Genomic DNA, 12,182 nt, shown 5'->3' on the forward strand with positions numbered 1-12,182 from the left:
TCAGATAAAGTGACGGTGCCACCAACCTAAATTGGTTATTGCAGCTCCACATCTAGTTAGAATAAACTCAATTGCAATGAGCATTTATCTAATTTGTTATTTGCTGGTGCATTTCATTTCCCAGCCAATTCACACTCATAATCAGATGGCAATTAGCGAGGCATGATTCAGTGGGTGCAGACTCTCTCTCGCTCTGCGTTCTCATCCAAACACTGCTTCTTTCATGACACCTGCACGCTCAGTACAACAACACAGTCTGGAGAAGTCATTATTTTATTCCAAATAAAATCTTATTTAGTTCATTTGAAACAGCATTTCTAATTCCATCAGCACTCTTTGCAAAATGTAATAAAACTTCCTTTTTTCTCCACTGCTTTTTCAAAAATATTTTTTTCCCCCTCGCAAGGCTTTTTACAGCTCTGTGGTTTGAGAGATGATAATGATATATCAACACATGGGACAGCCTCCTCAAACAACTTTGGTTTTGGTATACAAACAAAAAAAACTCACTAAGAACATTTAAGAATCTTTAATTCACACTAGTAATAAAATTGCATTACATTTCATAAAATAAATGTTCCAGTTTATATATACAGAGAAAACAGACTGTACATACCCTCCAAGGAAACGTTCCCGAAAGGGGAAAAGAATAAACAAACCCAAAACAAACGTCACAAAAACATACAAGCAATACAGTGCTCAGCTAAGCAGGCACAACTGTACATCAAAACTTGTAACTGCTCAGTGTTGGGGTGGGAAGGGGAGGGGCAAGGGTGGGAAAGGGAGGGGCAAAAAGTAGTACATTTACAATAGAGTCCCTACGGACTGATAAAGGGCTATTTAAAAAGTATTGCAGGCAAGCAGACAGACGCTCCTCTTCCCAAGTGCAGCAGAACATCCATGGCATCATGTGTAAGTACGGCGGGCCGAGGGTTCTGGTCGCTGCCACTGGGCCCGGCTATTGAACCTGCGTCTCAAAGCTGCCGTTCAGCTGGCCCTCCTCATAGTCCATCTGACACAGAATCATGTTGTTCTTAAGGAAAAACTTGTCCCCCACACAAAACCTGCCAGCCAGGAAAACACAAAGGCAAAGCATTAATAAAAAGGAGGACAACGTGGGGAGACAAAGGAGATTAGTAGCGGACAATATGACAGTTATTTGTGTTGACGGGCTGATAATGATAGCATTGCTCTAGGAGAAGAATGTGGTTGATTGAGATCAGCCGTTAAAGGCGATGGCCATTGCTGCTCTCTGGGCTTTGATTGTACGCGTTTGGCGACGTTGCTTGTTTGCAAATGCCATTGTTCCTTGTGTGTGATTCAAAGGCCCCTCTGATGGTCACTGAAGGTGTGGCTTTAAATACAAGTAGATAAAAAATATATATAATTTCAAAGCGTGCGGACAAATGGACTGGCGCCCAATGAAAGCACAGACCCCTCCCAGGCTTGGCAAACAAGAAAAGCACCACACCGGTTTCCAAGGAAATCTTGCAACAGGGCGAGCTTTCCATACGCCAGTTTGGGTGCCAACGTGTATGAATGTTTCGCTAGGTTTCGAGTTAATTGAAGAAAAAAAACACACCCCCAAGTAGGCCCACTGATTTTTTTGTTTAACCTTTATTTAACCAGGCAAGTCAGTTAAGAACAAATTCTTATTTACAATGATGGTCTACCGGGGAACAGTGGGTTAACTGCCTTGTTCAAGGGCATCCTTTTAAATGGCGGTGCTTATGTACTGTACGACACACAGCTTCATAGACAGAATGAGTGAAGATAAGAACAGACGTACTGATGGCAGGGCTGCTTATCAGGCTGGGCTACAGTAATGTGTTGGGCAGGAATAGGGCTGGCAGAGGGGCAATGGCTGTGGTATCAGTGAGCCAGTAAAGCCTGGGCCCATGAGTGGCTGCAGCCAGCATTCCCATACCCCAGCCAGGTGCTCACCATGGTTACTGACTCATCCCTGTGGAAGGTTAATGTGCTTGTGCTGTATGGATGGAGAGGGTCACAATACCCCATGATTAGCAGAGTGTTCTCTGTGCTGCACTGTGGTACTGTTATGGGATTGTTGCATTGTATTGTGAGGAGAGTATGTATGGATGTAATAGTGTAGAGCTCAGAGGTGAGGAGCGGTCAGGACCTAGGACGGAGTGAGCAAGGCTTTGGCCCATGTGGGTCACTAAGGTGTCTAGTTAACATAGTTAACATTCCTGGACTGAATAGCATACAGTATTTGTTTAAAAAAAAATCTGTTTAATTCCACTACCCTGTAGTGTGGTACCCAAACTTGTAAGGCATGTTCCCGTAGAGTGGCCTCTTGGAGGTCTATTGCTGTGGCTTAAAGTGAACCTTTCAACTAAAGCATTGTGAGTGTTGGCATTGGTCTGGCAGCTGTATCACTTTTGATACATGAGCTAATTTTGTTCCCCTCAAGCTTATAATCCCAGTTGTTTCTAGTCACAAAACACAAACAAGGACAAACTAATGGCAGGGTCAACATAGAAAAGAGTTAAGTGTTGCTAATGCAATGCAACACGCGTGTGCTTTCAAAATGGGAAGACAGACAACAAACAAATCTGTATTTACACAGACAGTCTTACACAGACAAAACAGATCTGTTGCACCTCAAGAGGCAGGTTTTTTGTTAAATGGCTAACTAGTTTGAGCTAATGGCCATTTCAGATCAGCATTACATATTTCAAAAAGGCAGTCTCACGACACAGTTGTGAGTGCTCTCTCTCTCTCTCCTTACCTCTGGTTACAAAGCTGACAGGCAAAACAGTCCAAATGGTAAACATTATCTCTGGCTCTCATCACCATTTCAAAGGCTGGGATCAGTTTACTGCAGGCAGCGCAGTTCCCTGTTGTACCAAAGAGCCTGGAAGAAAGAAAGAAAGAATACAGACAAAGATTAACGTACCTTCCTTAGCCTTCATGCAACAGAGGAGCGAACACAAAGTAAAGCCAAGAAAACCCCCAGAAAGAACGGTGAAAAACAGACCAATCCGAAAACATCTCATGTAATACACAAATCTATCTTGGCACACACTTGGTATTTTTTGTTAATGAGGGCTACAAACCTAGATGTTAATTCTTTGCTAATGATCTAATTAAAATGATCACATGGTTCTAATCCCCTTCTTCAAAGCCTTTCTCCTAGCACATAGCGAAAGCAATGAAAACAGGTCTGAGGCAACCAATTGAACTGTTGAAAGTTTTCTTATTTTAAAACCAAAGTACCTAATGAGACTTGCTCCAACCAAAGCCAGCTGGATTTTACACAAGAGGCTAAATTCTATAATGTAGTCAAACGTTCAAAATATTCCTGTTGCAAGGATACTGCCTTGATCCCCCTCTGTTTCATTCAGAGACTGCCTTGGAGAATGGCGGGGAGACCTTGGAGAGGTAACTAGATGTTCGGCAGTACACTGAACAGACGCACAACTCACATTTCACTGCTGTTTGTTTAAGCTTATTAGATAGGAGGCAAACGATGAAGGTCACAAGCAGAGCAAGAGGCACTGGTGTAGATCTTTCTCCTCAAAGCAAAGCAAAGGCAACTCCACTCCAGAGCCTGCAGCCCCTAGTCACATTTACATTTTCCAAGTGCCTGCCCTTATGCTTAATTTGAAGATTTTGAATCACAGATAGACTTGTACATTCTGCAGGCAGGAAAAGGGGACAGCGCCACAGCTTTGCGAAAGGGGATCAGGCAGACGACAGCAGATTAACATACTGTCAGAGTGGCAAACACGTTCCCAAAGTTGTAGGCTCAGGAGACTCAGATGGAGAGAATAGTCAAAAGTTGGTATCCCCTCTCCATATTAGTCTCTGTCGGTTGCTCTCCCCTTGTCACAGAAAACATATATCCCTCCAGCAGACCCAGGGACTAATTAGAGCACACTGCCCCAGAGGAGAGGACTGCTGCTGGTGCCTTAGACTAGGAGAAAGAGAGCGAGACAGAGCTGTTTGGTTCTAATAGATACGAGGTGTTGAACAAAGTCATTGTTAGAACTGGTTACTGTTCCAGTAAAGTGTGTTGATATAGACCTCTGGAACGCTGAGCTTTCCATGCCACCCAGACGAGGTGCTGCTGCTCAAACCCACTTGGTAAAATGATTGTCAGGCTTTTAGATTTATTCATGTTATATTAGTGATTTCTTTCCTCTTTAAAAAAACAGATGAAAAGGACCCAATATTCTATTCTGGATTGATTCTGTTATTATCAGCATCTGCATCAGTTCTAGCTCAAACTAAACCAGGCTGTTATCATCTCTGTGGCCTGACTCAGACCTAGTCTGTCCTTCTGTGTGTGTGCTGACCTGCTACTTGACTGGCCCTGTGAATATGGATGCTTTATTATATGCAGTGTTGTATGCATCCCAGGGGACATGTCAGTGATGTAAAGCCATCATGTAGGTTATGTTTCAGTGTTATGGCGGTGTGTCCCTGGGCTCTGTGGTTGATATAGGGACTGCAGCGCACTTTGAGTAATAGACCGAGACGCTGTGCTGACCATTTAGTGGGAGGGCACTGTGGAATAGGGACTACAAAGACCAGCATGCATAGCACTAGGGAGAGCTGGGTGGGAATGAGGATCACAACACCTTAATTGCGATTCACCATACAGTAGACATTTGAGTTCTTTTAAGAATGATTACAAATCATAAGACTATTTTCTTCTGAATTCCCACATATTGTAATGGCATACTGTACTGTGTGACTGGTACAATCACAGTGCAGTAGCTCATGATGCAGTTACATTTTCTTGTCTGTTAGGATTAAGAAAAGTCAATATCCTCACAACTGGTATACTAATTATTTCGACATATATACAATTTTTCCAGTTTGTCCCATTGAAGTGCAGAATGAATGCTGCGGAAAATTTGAGGGCAGACTACATTGCCCCTCACTACAGACCCGCTGCCAATCCTACTTTGTTAAGAAGTCCATTTTTTAGGCAGGGTTTGAAGCACAGAAAGGGCCCAGCTTAAAATAGTGGTTCATTTAAGGGGATTAGAAGGTTACAAGTACTCTTTTGGAAGGTCACCCTCAAACTGAGACAATGGGATGGATTTTGAAGCTATATAATGTAATATAAAGTGAAACCGGGACTTTCGTGGGACTCGTGGGACTTTCCAGTGAGGGTGCTGAAGGACTTTCATAGTTGTGAAATGACCCGTCACAGCATATCTATTCAATCCATACTGTCTACAGTAACAAAATAGCATAGTGTGCTTGTAGAATTGAAATGGTAACTGAAATTTTAAACATGATCTTCAACAGAATGCCATAAAAAATAAATGTGCATTACCAAAAAGTCAGATTTAGCATGCCGTGAACTGTTCACTGCCAAGATTGAGGAAAAAAATATAAACACTGCAGCATTGAGAGAAAACAAAATAGTTTATACTGGAAGTCATTTTCCTCCACTGATATTGGCTGGTTGAAACAAAATGAACTGCCATTAAAGTTAAAGAGCCTCTCCTCCATTGTTCCACTCCTTCAGTTATTGTGTGATTTAGCGTGGATCTGGAGAGACAGGTGTGCTTTCTTTAGCCGTTTGAACTTGCTGCTTCGCTAACTTCAAACTCTCCCCCTGCATGCCGGCATCATCTGCATGTCTTCTGTTCATTGAGATTGGACTTGAGCTCTTCAAGTCTTCTACTCTGTTCTAAACTCTGAGATTCACCGCTCCATTTACAGTTTGTCCGATTTCATAGAAAGGAGAGCTACTGTATTAATTAATGTAAGGCGTGTTTTGACCTTCCTCAACAGTTGTGTCTTTGAAGGTGTAAAGCTTGCTATAATATATATTTAAAAATGTTGCCAGAAAATGTTACTACTTTATTTGAGGAAAGAAGTAAATGTTTTATTATAGTTATACATTTAAAAAATATATACTGTATATATATTTTTTTAAATCTCCAGTGGGTGGCAGAGACGTTTGACATACATTAATACATCCACAGATAATAAGATGTTTTAATTACAGTTTAATATCTACCTCCATTGCAGTGCTGATGGTACTGCGTAACTTACAATGTCCATTAGCTTGAAAAAAAGTGCTTTTAAATTTCAAATAAAGGCACTCTACTTTGATAAGTAGATGACTGATACAGTATGTTCCCCCTAAAATATTTGTGAGTGAGAAGATAAAACGATGTCAGGCTTGGGGTTCGGGCGATCAAAAGCATGACTGGCTTGTCAACCTTCTTTGGCGAGGTCGCCAGATCCTGAGTCCCAGACAAAAATGAAACACCTAATTAATCTATTGTTCTGCGTGATAATGAAAGTGTGGTAAAACTGCTAATAAACCAACCCAGTCTTTTACAACGGAGGGAATAGAATGTCAAGTGGATTCAGAAACTTCTGATCTGAGGTTTTAGAAGACGCTGCTGGCAGGCCAGGCAGGGGAGAGCGGGGGGCTGGGGGGTGTGCACAAGATGTTACCGGTGCTCCTGAGCTCCTGAAGGACGAACACAGACGGAGCTCCTATCATAATTAATGTGCGCATGGCAGGGCTCCAAACCCAGGGAAATAAAGTGTGTTTGATCCACCCTGACTGCATGTCTCTAATGAACTGCAGCTCCATACAGGAGGATTCCACTTCATTAATGGCGGTGAGGGGAAGTGTTCCCCTCTCCGTGCAGGACGGGGGCTCTGTGAGGGGATTACAAGGCCGTATGGAGCCTGTGTCACCTACTTTAAAACTATAGGCTCTAAAACTGTCTCTTCCCTTGCTGCTGAGAAAGGGAACATTTTTAATTTGTTCCATAATAGAATTCATCTCAAACATCTCCAGCCATTAAGTGGCATGCATTTGTCTCAGGCTGAAGAGCAGACGAGTGGGCTGGATTTCATTAGGCCATCAGGGCCCAGGCAGAAACACAGAAAGCCCATCTCTCCCTCGCCTCTCCTACTTTACGTTTCGCTCCCTTGCTTCTTCCCTCCCACTCTAGCCCCCTCTGCCCCTCATTTTCTTCCCTCCTCTCTCACCGCTCGGCCCTAGTCTTGCTATGAGTTTGCTTTCTGCAGAGCTGCCTGTCAGGCCAGTTAGCCCATAGGAACACATTTTCATCAGGGAGCTGATGTTCACGATAAGGCCTTCATAATGGGGGAGAAATCAATCAGATAGAGGGAGGGAGAAGCCGGCCCTTTTAGGGGATCATATTTAACCATGTCAAAAGCGCCACTCTTGGCTTAATAATTTTTGCGTTCTCTTGTCATTTGCTCCATTTATTATGACCTCATCTGCACCATCTGCCCCTTCCGGGGGCAGCAGCAGTCTTAGTGAACCTCTCTCACTGCATCTTAACAGCATTAACTCTTGGTGGGAGCTGATGGATGGTAATGGCTCCTCTCAACGCCCAGCCCCTAAGCCCCTCTCGGTTGGGACCTGCTGGTAGGGCAGGGTGGGAGAGGGAGGGGAGAGACAGGGAGAGGCCAGGGGCAGCAAGGTTTCTAGGCTGGCCCCCAGGGGATGGTCTCAGGGGTAAATGGTAGGATCTCATTCAGAAGCCCGAATGTGACTTAACACCCAGGAAATGATCATGTTAAATTTAGGAAGCAGATGGCAGGGTACAGGGGGAAAACATTGAGCCACAGACACTAAAGTTGAAGCTAGCCTGCCTGGAGTCGTCCCAGAACACAACATGGCCCATCTCTACTGTTACTGAAACCAGGTCTGTACCGCGAGGGGAGAGAGTGTTGTGTTTATGTAAACAAGCAAAAAAAAAAAAATGTTTCAATTTTTAAGAGAGCTAAAAACATACAAACGTGGAATTGGAAACTTTCCGCTCCGCCTTCCCAAGGCTTCAGATCAGAGCCTGGGGAGAGTCACACATGAGCATAATGGGATTCAGGCTTAATTGACACACATCTAGTCAGCATCGATATCCTATAATGAGGAACAAACAGGCGCTTGATCTACCAAAACAGCCTGGGAGGAAATGTCTTCTAAAAGCTCGAGAAAAACACTGGTTCACATACAAATGGACCCAAATAGAGAGCTCTAGTGAGAGGCAGGTTCATAGACATTCATGGTGGCGTTACCCTAGCAGTAGTGAGAGAGCGAGCACTTTTTAATGACACAGCCCTAGGTGGTGTGCGGCCTTTCTGTTCTATGAGGGGCGACTGACTGTGGCTTCTCTTACCTCAGGTAGTCCCTGCGACAGAGGATGAGGTTGGCTTTCGTGTAGAGGGTGGAGCCCACCTCCCCCAGGCGACAGTCGCAGCAGGCACATTTCAGACAGTCCTCGTGCCAGTATTTGTCCAGGGCCTTGAGCAGGTAGCGGTCTTTAATCTTGCGATTGCAGCCAGCGCACCCCTTCTGTTTCCCTTTGGGCTGGACGGAGAGCATCGGCACACCTGTAGCGATAAGGAGACAAACGCCGCGGCGTGATTCACTGCCCAGGAACACCAGTGACTTTTCATGTTCTCTTTTCGATAACGCTGCTGCTACAGCGTCTTGAGGCAGCAGGGCCTCACGAGAGAGAGGGCCACAGTGCACTGCCTCTGCTCATATGCATTAACATGAACACTCTTCCGTTCAGATAGGCACACAGATCACATTGGACTACATTCACGCCACTTGCTGCTCCCATAGAAACAGATGCTATATTACACCAGGTAAACCACACTAGGTAGGCAGGCCTACTGATTATTTGAAGCTGTACTCGTAACAGAGTCACAGACAGACCTCATATTGCTTACCGTGGTATTTACAGCATGCTGTATATTATGTTAGTCACCTACCATTTCATCAGCGCTCATTGCTCTGAACTGTCCACAGCTGTAAAAGCTTCTCATGGGCTTTGTTTGGTATAGATTAACATTAACCTTTTAAAACGCCTCTGACCACAAGAACGCTGCTCGCAGACCCCGGTGAGATATGTTATGGCCTAAGTGCCTCTCAGCGCGCACTCACACAGACACACACCACGCTCGCTCGCTGCATTACAGCCTTTCCTTCTTTTACACTTATCTGTACTCATGTGTCAGCAACGAGCGAGCCTGAGTAACTAAACCCGCAAATTGCCCCGCTGTCACGCAGGTCCCCTTTAAGTGTGCCTTTTAGCCTCCTAAAGGACAAATAAAGTCCATTTAATAACTGCACTAAACACTAATAGTCTATGTGTGGTTGACATTTGTGTTTGGACTAAAAGCCCCCCTCAGGCCACTGCTGGTACAGAGGCAGTGGCAGGCAGCACCCCTCCGTAGCACTAACAGGTCTGCCACAGCTGAAAGCACAGGACAACAGCTCTTAAGACACTCTCACACACTGAGCTATTGATCTGTCTAATAGAACACACGACGGCCACCGCTCGCCTCTCTGCTTTCAAAACACATTTCTCTCAAAAACCGGACGCAGCCTGCGTCACAGGGAGGGAGGACGGCCATCGCTTTGTATGTGGGTGCCTATAAAAACGGCAAATGCCCGATGGTTTAAAGACATGGTATGCTGGGAGGCTTTCATTGAATTTCCTAGCTTTTCCCGCTGTAGCATTTATATAACTTTAGTACATTTTCTAGATGTTTTGTCTTTATCTTCGGAGGTGTGATCTGTTGTTGAGATGTTGTGTTCTAGTAAAGGCAGTTGCTATTGACCTACAGTATATTTGTCAGAGATGGCAGTTACAGGAGAGTAGTGCTCCAATGTGTGTGTTGATGTCCTCTGTAGTTGTGTTTGGATGTCAGTGGTGTTGGGCAGCCACCCTGTAGTTTCACTGGAACCATAGTAGTTATTTCCATGATAAACAGAGCCTCTGCTGATAGCTAGGCAGTTGTATCACCCAATGCCCCTGATTCTCCTCTCTGAGCATGTCGTTTTCCCCTGCACAAAAACCTCATAGCACTTTGTCACAAAGTACTTTGTTCTGCTGAATACCAAAGCACATGTTCCTGTCTCTCTTCCTTTGTCTTTCCCTCTGTCTCCCACACACACACACCCCTTATTGGATCCAGATTTGTTCAGCAATTTCTGACCATCAGTAATACTGTGAATGTAATATAATTAGCAACTCTCCTTTTAAAATAAGGGAAAGGGAGAGGGTGAGCTTGTTAGTTAAATTGATGGCTTTGGTTTGTATGTGAATAAGAGCTCTGGTGGTATTCAGCCTTCGTCCCATTTCTTTATCACAAGTGGAAAGCGGAGGCTAATTGGTCCAGCGCTGGTGATGGGAACCATCAATTAGTGTTCTGCCTACCCTCCAGGTCCCTCACCTCCTCCCTCCCCAAAACGGGCCCCTTGAAGCTGGCGCATTAGGATCACAAAACCTGCTATAACTACCAATGTTCTGTGTAAATGAAGCTAAAAAGCTTCAAATTGAAGCCACACTAGCTAAGGGTGGTCTGTTCTACCTGCATCTCATGGCTTGTTAGAGGAGCTCTCTGCAGGTATGCCAACAGTGCTCGCCTGTCAGCCTTCCACACAACTAAAAACAATCTTAATGAGGAGAGAGAGAGTGCTGTGTGTGTGTGTGTGTGCGGTTGTGTGGTTTGTGCATGTGCATAGCAAAACAAAATCGGGTTTCCTCAATTCCCTCAGGGATCACACAAAAATCTTTAATTTGCCTTTTATGACAGCTAATTAGTTATTTTACTCAAAATCTTTGCTTTAAATAAGATAACTAATTATACACAAAGGTCGTTCCCCACCTCCAGAGAACCACTCGTAATTGGTTTAGACCACCACCCCCCCACATACCATTTACCCACCCTGTTACATAACATGTGTGTGCTTTACATCAACTCTGCAAAGGAGGGGGCTTTACCCCGTCTATGGAATGACTCTACAGCACGTCCCCTGTTCCGGCCTCTTTGGAGCTCTCCCTATGTTGAGAGAGACATCCTAAACATCAACGTGGCAATGTTCTATTCCCTAACCCAGATTTGAAACTGCAGTGAGTCTGACACTCCTCCCCACCACCATGTACACAGTGCTCCCTCTATGGGCCTGAGATTGCTGCCTGAACAGAGGAAAAGTCTCAGATACATGAGGAGGCCAGGATGCTTACTGCACAGATCCTGCTGTCTCAGGGAAGAAACACATGCTTGATGTCATCTACCAAAACAGCCTGTGGAAAATTGGCTCAGAAAACTCCAGTAGTAGCTACACTGCATGTAGCATTTCCTAAACAAAGAGTAGTGACAGAATAAATGAATGTATAAAACAAATGTCATGTCAATTTCCTTAATACCAGGAGAATAATTTTTTGCACCTGTCACCACACTTAGCACCATGTGAAATCCCTGAGTGGAACAGCGCCTTCCCAACCTGCCGCCTCTCCGAGAACAAAAAGTTACATTATAAAAGGAAACGGCAGCAGCCGAAGAGGCAGCCTCCACTTAATCCAATCCATTTAACAGATACAAGTGCCACTGACCTTCCCGTGTCATTTGGTGTCCCAAAAAACGTAGCTCGCTAGACCATGATTCATATTCCAACAGGGAATGCATTTTTGTCTTTTAAAGAGGGAGCTCTTGCCTTGCCAAATATTTTCCCCGAGAAAGAAATTAATTTGTCATTAATACTTGGTGTAAGGGATGTCATCTCAGTCTTTTTCCACCCCTCTTCTTTTTTAAAGACCTTATCTCTTAAGAATATGTATAGTTATGTTTTTTTTCCTTCATTGAAACTGTCAGACCATGTACTTTCCATTATAGAGATAGAAATCGGATGCTATGTAAGCCCATTTCAAGATCAGTTTTTACCGCTATCTAAAAAATAAAATCTGTGGTAACTCTTTTGATGTATTTAACGTTTTAAAACTAAAATAAGCTGTTCGGTGCACTCGAGGAAATGTTTTAAAGCATTGAAATGCAATTATCACATCTGCATGGCACATCCTCAGATTAGGCAAGGAGAGATGGAGAGAGAAAGAGGGAAGGATTTGCCCTCCGATCCCCTTTTCTCCTTCTATCATACATCTGGTTGCATGCTAATCTGTTAAATAAGCACGTCTGAATAGAAATGTGTACAGTACATCACTACCCGGTGGGTGGGGTCACTCTCTGGAATTAAATACATTTGATCAATTAGGTGGAGTGACACCTTGATGTGACGCAGGCTCCCTAGGTTCCTGCGGAGGGAAGGGGATTGAATAGCATCACTCGGGCAGCGTCTTGTCTCTGGGGAGGCTGGGCTGAGTGGACCTCATCTCTGGGGCCCGTATAATTAC

General features: G+C 44.3%; 1 protein-coding gene across 1 annotated transcript; it reads right to left on the reverse strand.

The window, feature by feature from the left end:
- Positions 1-852: 852 nt before the first annotated feature.
- On the reverse strand, positions 853-9,911 carry LOC120056930 (rhombotin-1-like). Its single transcript, XM_039005227.1, has 4 exons — positions 9,890-9,911; positions 8,157-8,370; positions 2,753-2,878; positions 853-1,064 (listed from the first exon to the last, which is right to left on the reverse strand). The coding sequence occupies exons 1-4, from the start codon at positions 9,897-9,899 to the stop codon at positions 959-961; spliced, it is 456 nt and encodes a 151-aa protein (XP_038861155.1). The 5' UTR covers positions 9,900-9,911; the 3' UTR covers positions 853-958.
- Between the last annotated feature and the right edge of the window lie 2,271 nt (positions 9,912-12,182).

The sequence above is a fragment of the Salvelinus namaycush genome, chromosome 1 (genome assembly GCF_016432855.1).
Source record: "Salvelinus namaycush isolate Seneca chromosome 1, SaNama_1.0, whole genome shotgun sequence".
Classification (NCBI taxonomy): Eukaryota; Metazoa; Chordata; class Actinopteri; order Salmoniformes; family Salmonidae; genus Salvelinus; species Salvelinus namaycush.

Bases quoted from the DNA above. Each gene is read 5' to 3' on its own strand.
- LOC120056930 (XM_039005227.1), bottom strand. The intron at 2,879-8,156 runs GTAAGAGAAGCC...TCTTTCTTCCAG, and splicing joins TGTCGCAGGGACTACCTGAG to GCTCTTTGGTACAACAGGGA. The intron at 1,065-2,752 runs GTAAGGAGAGAG...CCTGGCTGGCAG, and splicing joins TGTCAGCTTTGTAACCAGAG to GTTTTGTGTGGGGGACAAGT.